This window comes from Carassius carassius, chromosome 34 (assembly GCF_963082965.1).
Source record: "Carassius carassius chromosome 34, fCarCar2.1, whole genome shotgun sequence".
NCBI classification, from domain to species: Eukaryota; Metazoa; Chordata; class Actinopteri; order Cypriniformes; family Cyprinidae; genus Carassius; species Carassius carassius.
Window position 1 is genome coordinate 23,135,546 of NC_081788.1, and position 19,805 is coordinate 23,155,350.

The window sequence follows — 19,805 nt, forward strand, 5'->3', positions numbered from 1 at the left end:
ACATAAAGCTATTTGACTTTATAAACTTATTTCATGCATGATTCGTATGGATCTGTTAACTGAATGCAAAGTGTGAATTCTAGGAGAATATTTGTGTCGTGATGATGAGAATGTATCGCTCACTATGAGTTGCTAAATGAACAGCTGCTGCACACAGTTTTTTGTTTCAACAGAAAAGCAGTCGCGGTATTGGTTGCAATCCCCAGACGGTTTACCTAAATATTAAATTAATAAACAACATCAAAATAGAAGTAACCACTGGTAATCTAAAATACTTTTCAGATGTAACTGTAATCTGATTACGCCTTATTTAAAATGTAATTATAACGAAATACTGTTACTCATATTTTGTATTTTAAATACGTAATGTCGTTAAATGTATTTCGTTACTCCCCAGCCCTGTATGTGTATATATATAATTTTTTAAACTGTAGATAAATCAAATAAATACTGCAATGTTGCGCAAAAGAGAACTTTAAAAAACAAAAAAATTATATAATTATAAATAATTTAACCAGCATCAAACCTTGGAACAATAGTGTTCATACAAGACCAGGACAGAAAGAGAAAGAGAGGAGACTAAAATAGGGCAAGAAAAAAAATTTAATCAGTGGTTGTGGCGCCACACACAACCTTTACATAAGCATCAGTGCTGATGACAGCACTAAGAAAAAGAGCAACTTATGTTTCTCTCATCCTCCCTTGCTACCAATCATCCACTCCCTTGGTTCTTCCCGCCTACTCACCATCTCTGATAATCCCATTTTAAGAGGTGGACCACAGCTACCATGGAGATCACAGGTACAAAATGACCTCAGGGAGAAGTATGATATATTTCCTTCAATTCATAATGGAGCGTAATAAGTTTCTTGAAGCAACAAATGGATTAAGCCTGGTTATCAAAGCATGTTATATGTCATAACTGCACCACCTGGATCAAAAATGGATCTCTCTCCATTATTGGCAATTCAAGATTTTGCAAGCAACATAAATATACATCACATAAGTTCAGTAAGATTTTTTAAAATGTTTTTTAAAATAACTCTTATGCTCACCAAGGCTGCATTTATTTGTTCAAAAACCTTAATCAGTAACAATCTTACAATAATAAATATTATTACAATTGAAAATAACTTTTCTATTTTAATATATTGTAAATTATAATTTATTTTAGTTTTTTTAAAAGGAGTATTTATACTGATAATATTTAATTCTAGAATTCAGCACTTACCCTACGCTCGTTCACATTTTTAGCGGCAGTCACCATGCCCTCCAAGCATTTTGAGATGATGGGAATGACTCTTCGTTCCACCTCAGCAAAACACCGGTACATCTCGCCAAGCTTGACCGTCCGCCGTTCATCCATGTCTTGCAGATTCTACAAGCACACAGACACAAAGGTTCAGTTACATACACAAAACTACACTTAAGACATTTGATTCTTTGGATCTTTTCTGTGAGTGGTGGCAAACTAAAAGCTATTTATCACAGTGTTATTGTTAACTGAAACTATTCAAAATAGTTAATGTTAACTGAAATAAAGCTGAAATAAAATATAAATACTAAATAAAAAATGTACTTAAAGAAATGTTGCCCTGTCAACTAACTGGAATATAATAAGTTGAAGTACTAAAATTACTAATGATATAACTGAAAAAATATTTCAGAAATCTTAAAAGTTTAATAAACATTAAAATAAAAAGCACCAAAAATTACTAAAACTTGAACAAAGTTAATACAAAATATTAATAAATACTATAATAGTTTATTAAATTGTTAACAACAATTTGTTCAGTGAGTATAGTCTCTAAAAGCTTGAATTGAAATATCAGAAACTACAAATCAGGGATATATCCTCACCTTGAATATTTGAGGGATGGCCACGTTGAAATGTTTCCACTGTTCAGAGTTAAAGTTTTGCAACTGGGCTGCATACTCGTTCTTGCTCTCCTCCGCCATGTGCTGTCTCAGATACAGCTGGGACTTTGCCTAAGACAGAATGAATGGTCATGTGCATTACTAACACTTCAGGAATACAGCTCAGGCCTCAGGACAGCTTCCAGTCTTAGGCCAAAAACTGCACTCAAGTATTGTTTTGCACCGTTTTTCCAAATGGTTCAAATAATATCCAGTCAATAACTTTAAAAAGTCATTTAGAGTACATTAGGATCACACAAACTACCTTTTCCACCTCTGACTTTGTGGCGTTGATATCATTGTCTAGCCTTTCGTAGATGAGCTGTGATTTCTCAGCCTCTTTGCATTCCCGTTCAAACTTCTTTTTACTCTGTAAAATTCCATACAGAAAAGGAGACACGTTGTTTAGCTGTCAAAACACATGACTCATTCCCTTCAACACTACTTTAGCATTAATGATCTTCCTGCATCAAATACAGTCATAAAAACTGTCATGTTTTGATCAAGTAGCAACGTAAATACAGATGAAGGTACAAAAAAACATCCAAAACAGTACAGAGAGTGAGAGTGCTAATGAAATTTGTGTAACAGCTTCCAAAGCATCTGTGTTTCATTTCGTGACAGTGCAAGAACGAGGGATACCTATGTTATTACGACATGGCCATTCTCAATGCCAAATTCAGCTGTTGCTGGCCTTTAGCTGCAGCAACCATAAAGCTACAAAAATACTCCAAAGCGTACAGTCTATGAGACGCACTGACAGGCAGGAAATGTAGAGGATGTAGGAATGCAGTGCAGGGTATGATTCGGAAAGGAAAGGAGAATGGAAAGAGAGAGCTTGATAACATGAACGTGGCACAGGAAGGTTTCCATTTGTACACTCACTGCCAACAGTCTTCGACACTTTCTTCTGTTTTATACTTGCACAAACACACACAGATATATCTGGATCTCAGGTCACAGCTGGAGGAGAGGTTGTGAATCAGTCACTTGCACTCAGCCATTGATGCAACAGTGCAACTAGCAGACGTACAAACCATCTAAAAAAAGGGCTGATGCTATTCCAAAATGTCTGTGGTTGATAACAATACCAGTTAAATTTCACATTTCTCATTTTCAATTTGAAAAACAGCACAAAATAGTATGCCATTGAATATTAAATCAAAAGCATACAGTAAAGCATCCACCCTGCTTACTTTTCTCTGAACATTACTCTTTAGCTCTTGGTCTGTGAAATCTTTTATTTGTTTGTTTTGTATCTTATGTTTGTTGATTAATTTACCTTTTTTATCTAAATTTGTAAAGCGACTTGGGTTTAAATTATAATCATTATTAATATTATTATTATTATTATCATCAAAGTATTTAAATAATTATATATACACTGCTTTAGGTTTTTCAAATCATTAATTAATAATTACTTAATAATAAAGGGAAAAGTTAGTAAGAAAACAAAAAAAATAAAAACGACAGCCAATAAAATAAATAAAGATCTGAAGTAAACACATTTATGAGGTATTAGTAGTAGTATCAAGCAGTCAAACATAAAACGGAACAAAAATGATAACTACTACATTTGTCCCGCCTGTTTCAGACATAATTGACTGTGATTTTTTTGGACCAAAGTACCAGTACTTCTGATCTCTAATCTCAAAATGACTCACATTATCCATGTGTTTCCAGCACTGGTCTAGATACTGTTGGGCCTTTCGTCCCTCCTGGAGATGCTGTTGATCAGACCAGATACAACAATATTTAAAATACAACTTCTTGTACTGAACTTGACCAGAAGGTGCAGTTGTCTCAGGTGCATGTATTCGACACTCACATGTTTCCTCTCTGCCTTCAGGTCCTGTGAGTACCTCATCAGCTCCCCATAGACTCTGTGCCCCATCTCCTCGGCAACGACCTCTCGCTGACCTGCATAGTCATTCAACTCGTTCAGTATGGAGTAGAATGACAGACAGGATGTGAACCTGCAGGAAGAAAATATTCAACAATTAAGAAAATGATAAACGTGATCTGTTTAAATCGTATTTGTTTATTTGTATTGCCATAAAAGCATCAATAGCTATTTTCATGGTAAAATCACATTGCAGTAAAAACTACATAAGATCTTTCAAATTGCTAAAATATTCAGTTCCATAGCACAAAAGTAAAGAATGTCTAATAACATGGTGATAACCTCAAAATGACCTACGTGTCAACCTATTACCATTTAGAAATATTAGTAAACTTTAAAAGACCTTATTATGTAATTTTAGGATATCTGAACATCTTGCATCTGAACTAAAGGCTTAGATTCTAATATGGGACATTTTATGCCCTCATAAAAAATGAAGAGCATTTATCACCAGTCACATGCTGCTTCTCCTCAAGTCGCTGTCATGGGCCCTGGGGGCCGGCGGACTCTATCTGTATGTCGATATTGACTAAAGGTCAGTCTACAAGGCATGACTAGCTCACTATATTAAAAATCCCTTCTCACAAACACACACACAAAGCTGTTCATCTCTCCTCTTTAGGCATGTGTGTGTATTGATAGGGCAGGAGAGATGTTTTGTCCAAAGCAAATGTCTCCCACCTCAAGGGTTGAGTTCTAATCGACGGGCTGTCTATACACTACATGAGGAATTTCCTGGGACAAAACACATACTGGGAGAAATTATGCCCTCCAAATAGAATTAATTATGGGATATGGGAGGGTCTGGAGCTGACACCCAGCATATACTCCCCAGTTTCTGCTTTCAACCTAAATCTTCAGCCAACAGAGAAGAAACATTCTGTTTAGGACAGTAACTGCAGCCAAAACATACAATGAAATAATATCATGAGTTCAAATTTAAAGAACTAATGGTAGCTCAAGCTTTTAACTTCCACTTTTTTAAATTATTTTTTTCTTTTTCTTTTTTAAGTATAATAACTCTAGATTAATTTATCTTTCTTTCAGTTTCTTTCAGTAGTTTAAGTTCAGTAACTTACACATACACACATATATATACATATATGTATATATACATATATATATACACATATACATATATAAAAATAATGGAATAATGGTAATGGACCAACAACTGCCGATGGTGCAGTGTTGATATAAATATATAGGCCTAGAGCTGGGTTATGGTTGGCCACCCCACTCACAACTGCTGCTTCTGTCACTTTTTCTCTTGACAAAAGGTGCTTTTATTCAGTCGCAGAATGACTGAGAACGGGATACATTTCAGATGCACGCTCCTCATGACTTCAGCGCCAGGTACTGTCCTGTGCTCGAAGTACATGCTCTTCAATTGCACGCACAACGCACCGGTGTGCGCTGTAGCCTGTATCCTTTCATATCAAAGCGCAAAATAAACTACATGCATGCGTGTCTTGGTCAGTAATGAAGTTACCAAAAAGGCTATTAAAGCTGCCTTAAAACTGTGCATGCATGTAATATATTTTATATGAGTCACATTAAGAACATCTCTCTAAAATGGTTTACAAAACTGTCCTGGAGCAGCCCAGCACTTTCTCACTCATCTCACTTATAAAACACACCCAATTTAACTCGTCAGCTCAAGTTTATTTTAGCACTTCCGTAAGTAAATAGGCAGCCTGTAAGACATTAAAATAAATATCAAATAAATAATACATTTAAACAAAAAAGTAGCCTAAATAAGAAAGCCGGACACGAGCAGTGCAGCGTGAGAAAATACTATAAAAAACTCTTTATAATCAATGAAGCTACACTAGATGCAGCACGGCACGACATGACAAATCTGGAACAGTAAATTGCCTCGTTCTATTTATGAACTATTGACACAGAGTTCAAATGTCCTGTGTAGACTAAACAGACTAAACCGGACGTGACGCTGCGGTGCAGACACAGTTCACTGCAAGTGGGCACATTAACTCCTCTTCTGCCCACGCTCTCTTTGAAATAAGAATTGTTGCCACATTTCTTGTTAACATATTTCATTTATCACTGTCTCGTTTATATTTGGCCAGTTTGGAAAAAGCCTCACCAAACCTGACCAGCCAGGCATTTGCGATCACGAGAACTTGTATATAGCGGATGGGTCACATGAATGGAGATGTCTCCAGACCGGCGATGTAGTATTTGGTTTCCCAACAAGGTCCATCGACCAAAAGAAAATTCATATGCTGAATGCATAAACTGTATTTTCCTGCCCTCAAACCTGCCAATCTAAAGGAAAAGCTTTGTTTGGAATTTGAGGTAATTTGTGAATTACCATAGACTTAGTCTTAATAAAATAATCTGCAACTCTTACTGCTATTACACTTCTAAACAAAACGTAGTATTATGCTTGTTATAGTGCGTGACGTCATGTGCACTAACGTCGGGGGCAGTAGACAACACGCGGTTGTCACTAGTGGACTGATATGTGTTTTTTGACAACCGATGTCGATATCTTGGAAAGCATTATTATTATTAATATTTGAGAAATTTGAAATAATGTGACAATGGATGAAAAAATAAATGTGTCAAATAAACATACTTATATTTTTGATGACAGTATTTTTCAAAAATAAACAAACATTTTATAAAAATATAATAAAAAGGAAGTAAACACTGTAACCAACAGGGCACTCAGTATTCTGGGAAGTTTGTGTGCATTGGGAATTATATTTTACAAATAAAGCCAGAGTAACCCTCATTTTACATACAGCACACAAGAGAAAATGACATGAATATGACAGTGGGCATATACATAGAGCGCAGCATAATTTGAAATCACGAGTTTAAAGTTCAAAGCATTCAATTCACACAGACTCACTCTGTCACACAGAGAACACGCGATCATGCTGGATACACACGCACACTTCACAAGATCTCACAGCTGGATTCGACCAAGTTTGCAGGGTTTGTGAAATTAAATGTTCATTAGTCATTTAAAGGTTTGTTTAAATTACATAAATGCGTATTTGCTTAATGCTGACGACAAACAAAAAGTATTATAATGTTTGCCTTTCTATTACTAATAGGCCTAATATAAAAGCAATTGTTATAATACTTTCTGTACAGTATACATTAATTCCTTTGTTTAACCATTCTATCTTATTATTAGACAGAACTGTTAACAATGATGACGAACAAGAGAGAGAGTGTGAGCACTGTGTGCACTCAAAATAAAAGTCCTGCCTCGAACACATCGGCCAAGCAGAAAAACATATACATAAAGATATTTGAAAAATGCCAAATATCGGCCAATAAATCAGCCTTGGCGATATATCGTTCGACCACTAGTTGTCACAGCATATGTAATTACTAGAAGTATATGTAATTGTCTGTTACTAACTATATATAAATCCCTTTTTTTATCCATTAAAAGTGTAAATAGCTGCAAACATAACCGCTTGAGAGCACACCAGAATAAGTGGTGGGATGGGGGTGAAAGTATGCACATTGTCTCACCTGGGCTCATCTTCTTTGGAGCGCTTGGGGCAGTATTTCTTAACCAGAGTCCTGTTGGGAAAATATTCAGAATACACAGTGAAACACAAAAACAACTAATGTTATGAATAGATCAAACAAAACTACTCAATAGGGATTATAATATCCCTTAACATCAAAACTAAAATTATTCATACAACTGTGAAGACAACAAGGAGTCTGTCTACAGCGTATTTACTTTGTGTATCACAGATTTAAAGTAGACCATTGTAAACAGGCAAAAAAAGTGATGGCATGCTAATCTGTCTTCCCTCGTCCCACGCAGTATAAACACAAGGGATAGAACGCAGAAACAAATCTTATGTGGGAGCTCTTCAGAGATGCTGCACTGCTGTGCCCAGGCATGTTGCTGTCTTCAGGGATGGTGTGAGGGGTCCATTGAGTGTGCTCATGGAGTGGGACAGCCCTTCTCCCCAAACCAGACCCCCATTTAGCTGCATTAATTATGTTTGGCACTTCCTTTATAATAGCTTCCTCAAATCCACTTCATGAAATAGATCAAACACACACTCACTTCCTCTCTCTGCTTTAGTCTGGTTATGATTAGTACACTCATAACCAACATATCTCAGAAACTATTTTTGATTCAGATGATCTTGCTGAATTTTAGATCTGCAGTAAAAACATAAGCGATGTGATAAGCAATTAACAGTTGTTTTGTTGTGGAAAAAATTTGCTGTGTGCAAATGAAATGTTAAAAAGTGTTTTAACAATGAATATTAGGGCAAAAATACAGTCCAACATTTTGTATCACTGAACGAATTCTTTTATATTACGGTAGCGTACACAATAAATATATTTTACTAGAAATAAAACATTTTTCAAAAGGTTTTGATGACAAAAATACTGGTTATTAAATAAGCACATTTATTGTCTTCAAACAATGTTAAAATGTAATGAATAAAAATTTATTATTATTGTTAGTATATATATTTGCTAGCATATTTAAAAAAATACTCATTTTAAATATTTATTAACTTTATACATACGCATATGCATGTTAATAAAACATTTTATGTTAATTTGCATGTTAATGTATAAATAATATTTTTGTAATAAATATAGTTACATTCAATTTAAACGAGATTTGAAAGAGACAACTGGACAACATTTTTTGATTAAATGCTGCAATGCCTTTTTTAAACAGATTAATCAAAGAAAAATCAATTAATCATCTAAAAATGTTACGTGCAACACTGCTGAAATTTATATATATATATATTATAATTATATATATAGTGTTCCTGTAGCTCAATTGGTAGAGCATTGCGTTATCAAGCATAAGGTTGGGGGTTCGATTCCCCAGGAACACATGATAGGTAAAAATTGATAGCCTAAATGCACTGTAAGCCGCTTTGGATAAAAGCGTCTGCTAAATGCATACATTTAATTTAAATTAAATTTAATATTATATATATATATATGTAACGAGTGGGGCGGGGCCGAGGGATGTGGGAACACGAGCGAGGCCGGTGGAGTGATTGGGAAATCAGCCACACCTGCGACCCACCACCGGTCTCGAGTCCCACAGAGGAGATGGAAGGATATAAAACTGGAGCGACGACAGTGAAGGACGAGAGAGGACCAGGCCTGGGCTTTATTTTAGGTTTTGGTTTTATTTTGATTTATTAAAGTTTCATTTTGATTGTCCGCCGGTTCCCGCCTCCTTCTTCCCGATGATTATTAAGGTTTAATTCATTACAATATATATACATATATATATACATATATATATATATACACACACACACATATACATATACATATATACACATATATACATATACACATATATACATATACACATATATACATATACACACATATATACACACATACACATATATACACACATATATATATATATATATATATATATATATATATATATATATAATATTAAATTACATTTAAATTAAATGTATGCATTTAGCAGACGCTATATATATATATATATATATATATATATATATATATATATATATATATATATATATATATACACACATGGTTAATAACAATAAAAAAAAGAGTTATTAAAACCAAACAAGGGTAAATGTCGTTCGGCTCCATTCACCCCTTACTATGGAAACCCTTGATTGAGAAAACCATCTGGGTGTTGCCATGTGTGATGGGTCATGTCTTGAGGGGGGTTTAGAGAGCAGCGTGGGACCTGTCAGGTAGAATGAATGTGGTACTACACTAGAACCTTCAATGAGATTTGAGAGGGGGGAAGAGGAGTGACTCTATAACTGTATCCAGGCAACAGCAGAATGTCCACAGGGACAGGGACATCCCGGGAGAGGAGAGGTAAGGAGAAAAGAGAGGACGGGAGAGGAGGCCACAGCTGCAGTCATTGCGTGTCCTTTGGCGAATTCATGGTCTCATTCGGAGTTTGATCTCATGTCAAATCTTACAGCAGGGTTTTTTGACCCCTGATTTGTCTCTCACAATCAATAACATTGGTCAAACCAGATGTGTTCATAAGGACAATAAGAGCCCTATTATAAAAATGGATCATTCTGCTACAAAAACGGATTAAATGAGCCACATAAAAAAAAAACATATGCACACCTGTTAAATATTCAAATAATGTGCAAAGATGTTAAAATGTACAGTTAGGCTGAGGAACTACTGTAAATGACTTTTTTGTTATTACTAGCTACATTTATTTACTTAACAATGGTGTCTTTCATTTTTGGCTGTTTGGCAACTATAAAAGTAGTGTGCATTAAATTATTTGAAAGTAGTTGTAATGTGCATTTTAAATAAGCTGATTTTTGTGTGTTATCACAGATGAATGGTTAGATATCGTTAATTGATTGTTGCAATGCCTATAAACTTCAGAAATGGATCACTATGGTTAACCAGTCAACTAAAATCATTATTAAATATTATAATGGGCTTCTTTTCATCTCTCAAGCAACGAATAAACACCGCTAACTTGGAGAATGCAGTGAAAACTCCTCTTCTCGCGTCTGCCCTAGACCCTCGGCACAAACATCTCAGGTTTCTCGATGAAAACATGAGAGAAGTAAGAAAAAAAAAGAACATTTTCCTTGATGCGAGTGGTGCGGATGCAGTCGCCACGATGAAGAAGATGCAATGCCCACTCGTCGGAAAAGGCTGAGCCAGTTCTTCAGCAATGATTACAGAGAGTCCAGCTGAGACGAGTGGGAACAGTTCTTGCTGTAGCCATGTATTCCACCAGATGAGGATCCCATTCAGTGGTGAAACGAAAACACGAAGCGCTTCACAAAACGTATTCTCTTAGCACACCGTTATTTGTGAGTCCCGCCAACGTCTGTGCCCGTCAGAGTGCGTTTTCTCTGCGGCCGGCCTTATTGTTAACAGACTAAGGAGCCGACTTTCCCCCAATCATGTTTACATGCCCGTATTTCTTAACAAGAACACTTGAAACAATAGAAAAAAAGCAAAAAAGATTTGCTGACAGTTTAAAAGGTAAGTGTAAGCTACATTTTGTACAATAGCCTAATTGCTGCAGGCTGCTTTACGTTTTTTTCACTTTTTTTTTTTTTTGCTTTTAATCTGTACTTTTGTTTGTTTGCACGCATTGTTAAAGGTTTTCAGCTACAAAACACGATGTGTAATGTTCAAGCTTATTGTAAGCTTGTTCAAAATGACGAAAACAAATGTTGCTGAAAAATAACGTCTGACTCATTAAACTTAATTTAAATAAACGAATATTCGTTTTTTGTGAGCTCAAATATTCGAATGTGATATTTGTGGAAAACGCCCATCCCTAGTAGTTATGTGCATCTCTTGTAAACATGTAAACATCAGTATCACTCACTCAAATCATTCATATTTTATTAACCCACTTATTTCATGTAATCAGAGCAATAAAACCCCTCACTGACATCAGTTGAGTTATCAACAAAAGCTGCTGTTCAAGGCACATTGTCAGATGCTCACCGTAGCTGCTTTGCATAGGTCTGCTCGATCTCCAGGCGCTCCTTGACAAACTTTGCATAGCGCTCTAGGAAGTCGATGCCCCACTGTGAGTGTTTGTCGAGATTCTCGAACTGGTCCTGATCAAGGAAGAAAGCAGAAAAAAGAAAGAGGTCCAGTGAGAGGGAGTTTGATCTGTCACTGGGCTGCTGGTGCCAGACAGGAAACATGAATATGGAAGGACTTGTTTGAAGAATATGAAACATTTTCATGGTGAGTGCAGAATATAAATCAATGCTAAATAAACATTCACATTGCAAACTAGGATTGTTTCATTGCTTTGAAAATTTTCAACCAACTCCAAAGGAAATTCACTCCACCTTAAGGGACGTTTACAGGCAAGGAATCATTTTGGCAAATACGATTCTCCTATGCAGTTAAATATCAAGCTATAACAATGTATACATGTTTGTACATACAGGTACCAACCTGCTTTACTAAATCTCCCTGCTTTTAGCTGTTATTCTAGACATGCTGAGAATGATTCCGCCGCCTTCATTCATCCAGCCAGTTTGGATGAAGAATCGGGTGAGCTGAAAGGTTCAGCTCAAGACTGTTACATCACATTTCTCACCACCAACCCAACAACACAGACACGGTGGATCCAAACACAGTCCATCTGGGTTCTGAGCAACACACAACCCAACGGAGGAGTAAGTGACATCTACAGCATTACATTCAAGGACTATTTATGGTAAAGCCTTGGATGTAGCCAGACTGAGAGAACACCTAATATGGCTTCTAAAACAAAACACTGGATAACTAAATAATATTTATAAAATGTAACACACTTTAATAAGTAGAGACTGAAAGAGAGGCAGACAAGCTGTGTATTAGTCCGAGGTTGATCTAGTCTGTTCACAGGGGGCAGAAGACAGTCAAGCCACTGTTTCATTGCATTTTTCCCTTTTATGGTGACTAGTCAACATTTGTCAAGGATCATGACAATCCAGTTTTAAGGTACATTACATGGAACTAATCATGTCCACACTCTAACCTACAGTTAAAACAGCTAGCAGGGTTTGAACCTACAACCTTAGTATGCCAGGAGAGAACCATCAGCGTACGCTTTTGGTAGTATAAATACAAGTAGTCTTATGTCTGCGCGGTCCCTGTATGTGTCAAGATTGCTCATGTGGAAAGTATAACACCGGCTTTAGGGGTCTAGAACAACATGAGAGTGAGTAATTAATGACAAAATTTTCATTTTGAGGGGAAAAATTCCTTTAATATTGTCAACAATCATATTAAACATTGTCCAGCCATAACACTCAATCTTCAACCTACCATTTCAGTCAAGCCAGTACAACACACTGGGGCTCATCTGTTCAGTGGACTATATTTTGAGCTGACTATGTTTCCGTTAAACTGACAGCATCTTATTTAGCTAGTGCATGAATCAGAGAATGACAGAAAGAAAGAGAGAGATAGAGAGAGAGAGGCGGGGGAGTGGGGTGATGAAGTGCAATTAAGATAAAACTGGAATCTCATGCTCTGTTTGCACACAGGACCAGTAGTTAATGATTACTCTGGGCAATAACTATCATGACAGGCATTAGCCAGAATCCTGCCCACCTTTAACATAGAGTCCTTCTACAACAGCATATGACAGTCAAATTGCATAGGGTGGGAGGTTGCAATCCAAATTATCTTCCTAAAACTGATGAGTGTTGCATTAACACATAACGCACATGTGTGGGTGATTCTCCAGGCCTGGAGGGAGTTTTACACACAGTCCTGCCAGTTCAATGCTGCTCGCTGCTGAAATCGAGGAAATCACCTTAGCAGCACACTGACGCTTCACTCAAGTGGAAAAACAGCATCCCCCCCACCATCTGCCAGACTTTAAATGTCATTTAACAAGCACATGCATAGTGGGGAAAAAAAAAAGGTAAAAATACTGAGATCACTCATATTCTCATACACATACTAGGGACAAATTAACTAGTCTGAGGTACTAGATGACTAACTAAAGTCCTGTAAAATCAGGCTGCTTTTAGGTCCATGGCCACAGGATACTGATCAGACATGTTTCTTAGGGACATATAGACAAAAAGTGCAGTTCTTCAATACAACAAACAAAATTATGCATATAAATATTATATTTATAATAATTAACTTGGTATATAGGGTGAATTCAGGTTCATAGTTCATAGTTCATAATTCATAGTTTTGCCATTGAAATAATTGGGGAAAATGTCCCAATTATCCTAAATTTACCAATACCAAAATGTAATTAGTTGACACCAATGAAATTTCATTATTTTATACCAATTTTAATTGCACAGCAAAAATGTATATGCTACTGAACAATACTTTATTTAAAAGGTTTATTATATCAATATTAGCAAATGAATTAAAAACATATAATGTAGCATTTAGGTGTTTTTATACTGCAAGTTTTTGAGGCATTGCCTTGTTTCATTATTAAAGCATTATCAATGTACTATCAATACTAACTTACATACCTTAAAATAACTGTCCCTACGTACTGAGGAATAAATCATATCACAAAACAAGTGAACCTTAAAACAATAAACTGAATGTTGTTAATGATCAGCACGGAGGGGGCTGGTTCCTAGAGTGGGTGTGGTTAAAAGTGACACATAACAACTAGGGCTGTGTATTGGCAAGAATCTGGCGATACGATACGTATCACGATACATGGGTCACGATTCGATATATTGCAATATATTTCGATACTGTGCATAAGGCGATATATTGGGATTTTTTTAAAGTAGGACTATAATTTTAGAAAAGTAATATTTAAAAAAGACATGATGTGCATAAAACTCAAAGAAGTTTACTTTTGGTAAACAATTCAGTACACAGAAAATCAAACAGTTTGGGATTTGTGGTTCACAGGTTCTTAGTGAGCAAATTTTTATATGCTCAAGTAGGCCATAATAAAAGAAAATACATAGCCCCTGTCACAATACATAACACATACACATTATGTGCAATCTGAAAAAAATAAAAGACATCTGTCTGTGTCAATAAAAATAATGCTTGCACTATTCCTAGAACACAGGGTACATCCAACAGACCAACACGTTTTGTGTTGTAAAAACACGAACACGATTCCTAAAGGAAACATTAAGGAACAAATGTAAATTGTCAATTAAAGAAAATACATAGCCCCTGACTGTGACATCTAGGCTAATGCATAACACATTAGGTGCAATCTGAGGTGCAATCTGTCATTAAAAAAATGCTTGCACTAATATGGGTACATCCAACACATAACACTTAGTGTTACAAAAACACAATTCCTAAAGGAAACATTTAGGAATGTAACACTAATTAAATCAATGAAAAGGGAAGCTTATTTAATCTTAAGGTTTTTGTGGAGGAAAACCAGCTGATCAACATGCTCAGGCTTTAAGACACTTCTCTGTGCATTAACAATATCTCCCGCAGAGGAGAAAACTCTCTCCGAAGAGACACTTGTACCGGGAATGCAAAGAAAGCGCTTCGCAACTTTGGATAGGTGAGGGTACTCGTGCTCATGGAACTTCCACCAACTGAGAGGATTCTCTGGAAGTGGCAAAGGGGGTTCTTCCCTAAAACGTTTAACCTCAGCTGTTGCAGTGTAATGTGCAGATTTTGGTGTTGCATTGTTTTTGGTAGAGGCAAAAGTAGGTCCAAGCAAGTCTGCCAAAGCACATGAGCTCCTTGGTCTCTTGCTGGGGGACTGGGTGGATACAGGGCCATCCTCGTAGTTTGGCTGATCAACCTCCTCTGACCAGCCAGTTTCCTCCATTGGACTTTCTACCTCTCCTTGCTGCTGAAAAACATTAAATCAAACTAGTATTAGTTTACAGTAAATTTATGTACACCAACTAAATCTTATCTTAGCCCAAATTCATCCTTTTTTTTTTTTTGTGATTCTTTATTTAAACATTTTTAAATGTATAACTATGTACAACAAAGCCCAAGATCCTCCCACAATCATAAAATATAGAGATGAAACTTAATAAATTAAAATGAAATAAAGTGACAAGAAAAATAAAATAAAACTATAATCAAAACATACAATAGGAGGATACATATTAATCATACTATTTTTGTATATAGATTCAAGTCCAATTAAATGGAGATTATATTACTATTTATTTACACTGTAGGCCTAATGTGATAATATATTTCCTAATAATATTTAATAATATTTAAACATAATATTTCATTTGTGTGTGTATTTGATGTATTTATTTGTTACTTACATTCTGTTGCTTGGTGAGGTCATCCACCACAGCATCAGTTATTTTGAAGTAGATATCATTGGCCTCTGCTTCAGAGAGAAATGGTAGATCCTTAAACCGAGGATCAAGAGCTGATGCCATTCGCAGTATATCCTGTTCATCACCAGCATATCTCTTTCCCAGATCTTTTGCTATAGCAGCCTTGATACTCTTCACGGTTTGTGTGTCATCCAGGTGTTCTTCTGTGCCCGTGACAAGCTTTGCATAAAGTGGTGCAATGATGGAAACAGTAGGCATGCTCTCCTCTGACATCACTAAGGTAGCATCCTTCATGGGCTTGAGTGCCTTGAGTACTGCTTCAGCACATGTGATGTCAGCATCAGTCAGTGTGAATATATCCTTCTCACTCTTGCGGACCTCTGTTGAAAGGAGAGCTGCACAGATGGCTGGCTGCTGCTCTAAAAACCTGTCCACCATATCATACGAGCTGTTCCACCTTGTAACAACGTCTGTAATTAGTCTGTGCTTTGGTAGCTTGAGCAGGAGCTGATTTTGTTTAAGCTGCTGGCTAGCTATGGTGCTGCGTCTGAAAAATGCGGTGACGCGTCTGACCCTGCCGAGTAGTCGATCCACTGATGGCACTTTCAGCGCTTTCTGTGAGGCGAGGTTAAGACTGTGTGCAAAGCACCGTATGTGGCTCATGCCGGCAAGTTCAGCCGCCACATGCATATTTGCTGCATTATCTGTAACTAAGACAGGATCTTTTATGTTCAGACGCCACTCAGCAACGGCCTCTTTCAGTAGGGCAGCGATGTTCTCTCCGGTGTGGCTATCGTACATCGCTCTCGTCTGCAGTACACAGGATTCCAGCTTCCATTCGTCAGTTATGTGATGGACCGTAAGCGTCACATATGACTCGGTAGCCCTAGACGTCCAAGCGTCACACGTCAAGGCAACCTTCTCAGCTAAAGCTAGACATTCCAACACGTTTGTTTTAACCTCCTTGTAAAGATTGGGCACAGCGATATCAGTGATGTGTTGCCGGGACGGTATAGTGTAACGAGGCTCCATTGTTTGCACCATATAACGGAAACCTTCGTTTTCAACCACACTGAGCGGGCGCATGTCTTTACAAATGAAATAAACTACCGACTGGGTTATTTTGGTTGCACGAGTTGAAGTCGTTGGTAATTTGTGCGTTTGAACTTGAGCAAGGGTGAGTTGTGACGAGTCGACTCGTTTAGCTTGCTGTTCGTTTAACTGAGTGTCTGAATGGTGTCTTGCTAAATGTGCCCTCAAATTCGTGGTATTACCAGAGTACTTGACTTTTCCCTGACACAGTTTACAAACTGCATGGCTCCTGTCGATATCGGTGGTGCCCTCTTTACACTGGAAGCCAAAATGTTTCCACACTTCAGCACGGAATGCTGCGGGAGCCGGTCTTACATGTGGTTCAGCCATAACTACTACGCTGTTATTAGCTTCTAGCAAAAAGTTAAACACTGTGAGGACACTAGTGGTGCGTCTCAGCATAGCCATCTAGCGATAGGGATTTAAACATAAACATAAACGTGAACCGTCTTACCATGAATATTTTTGCACGTAAAAAAAAAAAAAAAAAAAAAAAAAAAATCGATATTGCGTTTTTGAAAATCGATACAGTATTGCAAAAAAAAATATCGCGATACTCAAGTGTATCGATTTTTTCTTACACCCCTAATAACAACTGAAATATCCTTGAGTAACATTTAAGAGTTCAACACAAGGCAAAGGTTTGACTAAGACCTTTCCATTTCAGTTCTTCAGTTTCTCTCTTTTTTGGTATTTGTTATTTAGTTATTTAGTAGGGATTTGCTGCATTTATAATTGTCAAATATCTTTTAATTGACATTTTTTATATTTTTTCATGTTATATATAACACACACACACACACACACATATTATATATACACACATACTGTACATACATACATAGTCTATTCAGAAGGTGCTGAACTACACACTGGCAGACTGGCCAACCAGCGGGTTCTCTCTAAATACACACAATACTATGACATCCAGCAAACAGCTTGATCCATGGTTCTTGGTAGCATGTGTTCTCTGACTGGCCGTATGCACCGACGAGGATATGTAGATGGTGGTCTGTCAGCTTGTTGTGAGGGTCTGTTCTTTTGGCTGGAGCGATTACAGAAGCTCATGACTATGGATGCTAAATTAAAATCTTTCACATGTCTTTGTTCACACTCAAAACCCAGCCTGTTCATATATTATACAGTGCAAATGAAACAAAGGCAGTAGCCAAGGGATAGCTTTATACATCCAATTCTCTGGCTGGTGCCTGGTTACCGTTGGTGCCAGAGTTAGGCGAGCATGCTCAGTTTCTATCCTTACGTCACCCTCTGCTCCAAGCAGTCATGAATAATTAATACAATGATTTCATGCAGGCTCCACCTCCACAGGCTGACTGACGACTGCAGTTGCTAGGAGACGAAAAGAGGTGGGCCAATCTCAGCTTACAGAAACCGGCTAGAATTCATAAAGTTAAGTCTCAAGGAAGAAAAACATCCCAGACCCCCTGCAGATGCAAGTATGCCCTGATTCACCTCTGATGTGCATCAAATGAGAATGTTCAGAGAGAAAAGAGAGCGGGAACTTATTCAGCAAAAGGCTTTCTTATTTATCTCTTTTCTGTTTGCAAAAGCAGATTGGATTTCCCTCCAATGACTCAAGAAGAGCACTCTAATGCAAGGTGATTTCAGCAATACTCCTTTAATATTTTTCTCATGATTCCTGTCTCTCTGCTAGTTATTTTGTGTTCCTTTTTTTAATTTCTCTCAGCGGAGCATCTTTGTATTTGTTATGATGATTTCTGTGAATGATATCTGCATGTATAATTCCAAGGCTCTTAAATATGCAGAACTCTGGCACTTTCATCTACTGTGGGAAAACACAAAAAAATTGCTTTTATGCATTGAGCAACTATACAATTACATGATTTCCTGAGCCTTAAAATAGTTTAATGAATAAATGTAAACCAAATAAGCGGTTTAACAAAAGCACAATATATTTCTATATAACAGGAGATTAAGTATTATTTGGAATAAAATTAACTTTTGAACAATAATGCAAAACAAGAGCAGGAACGTACTTAGAAAGTCAAATCAACAAACTGACCTTAAGTAAATGTCCGCCTAGAGTGAACATTACAATGAGAAGAGAACAGAAAACATGAAACAGAAAAACTCAAAATGAGTCATAAGATGTGTATGTGGAACAACTCACAGCAAGATTATCTAGGAATTAGGGGTGCACCGAAATTTCGGGTTTCGGGCCGAAATAAAAAAAACAGCCGAAAACGTAAACCGAAAATGAATGTCAACCGCCCCTCCCATCCGTGAGCAAGCGCTTAGGTTTCACTCACGGTCGAGCTGTTATCACGCGTCTGCCTATCAAAGATTAAGCATGTCAAAGGGCTGTCACAATCAAAAAAAGCTTGTCACAAAAGCTGCACAATCGATCGGACCAACCAACACAAGTTTCGAAAACGAAAATAGGGAATCGATTTTAACGGCCTTCTCTCAGAGCGCGTCCAGCTCGTCACTATACGGCGTAGCGAACGCGCGTCAAACAGCAACTGCAGGTTCTGACACACACACACACACACACACAGCCTATTAGTGCATAATATCAATGTAGCCTTCAGTAATGTTTTTCATTGATATGACTGTTATGGCAGTCCACATTGCTGACTTGTGCGCGTCTCAAGCGCCCTCTTTACGTTTGCCCTAATGCCTGTTTAGTTGTCGGTGGATTTGCCTATATTTGGCGTTGAAAAACGGATCAACGCCAAATATAGACAATTTACTAACGATTCAATGAACACTTTGCCTATGTCTCAAAAATCGAACAGGATTTTTTTTTTCACAAAAGTGACAGCCCTATACGAGAGGACACCAAAGTTGCAATATGTAGCATTTGTTCTGCAAAAATCTCCAAAATTGTGGATTTTTTTTGCACAATTTTTGCATATTTTATTTGATGGAACATAAAACTTGAAGAATAATTATTATTTATATTTATTGTTAAAAATATTTTATGTTTTTTTATGTAACTGTTAATAAAAGTTTGATTATTATATTGTGATTTTTCAATTCAGATCCATTAAATCCAAGCAATATATATATACGTTTTTAAAAGAAGCCATTTTCGGCTTCAGTTTCGGTTTTCGGCCAAGTGCATCCAAAATTTTCGG

General features: G+C 36.9%; 1 protein-coding gene across 5 annotated transcripts in view; it reads right to left on the minus strand.

Moving 5' to 3' along the window:
- LOC132114771 (formin-binding protein 1-like) overlaps nucleotides 1–19,805 on the minus strand; it is an 83,480-nt gene that overhangs the window by 32,971 nt on the left and 30,704 nt on the right. For all 5 annotated transcript variants that reach the window (XM_059523090.1, XM_059523093.1, XM_059523092.1 and 2 more), the window contains exons 2-8: nucleotides 11,315–11,430; nucleotides 7,340–7,390; nucleotides 3,746–3,893; nucleotides 3,582–3,644; nucleotides 2,183–2,287; nucleotides 1,861–1,989; nucleotides 1,232–1,378 (exon numbers count right to left, since the gene is read on the minus strand). In XM_059523090.1, coding sequence (XP_059379073.1) covers nucleotides 1,232–1,378; nucleotides 1,861–1,989; nucleotides 2,183–2,287; nucleotides 3,582–3,644; nucleotides 3,746–3,893; nucleotides 7,340–7,390; nucleotides 11,315–11,430 — 759 coding nt within the window. The remainder of the gene's footprint in view (nucleotides 1–1,231; nucleotides 1,379–1,860; nucleotides 1,990–2,182; nucleotides 2,288–3,581; nucleotides 3,645–3,745; nucleotides 3,894–7,339; nucleotides 7,391–11,314; nucleotides 11,431–19,805) is intronic.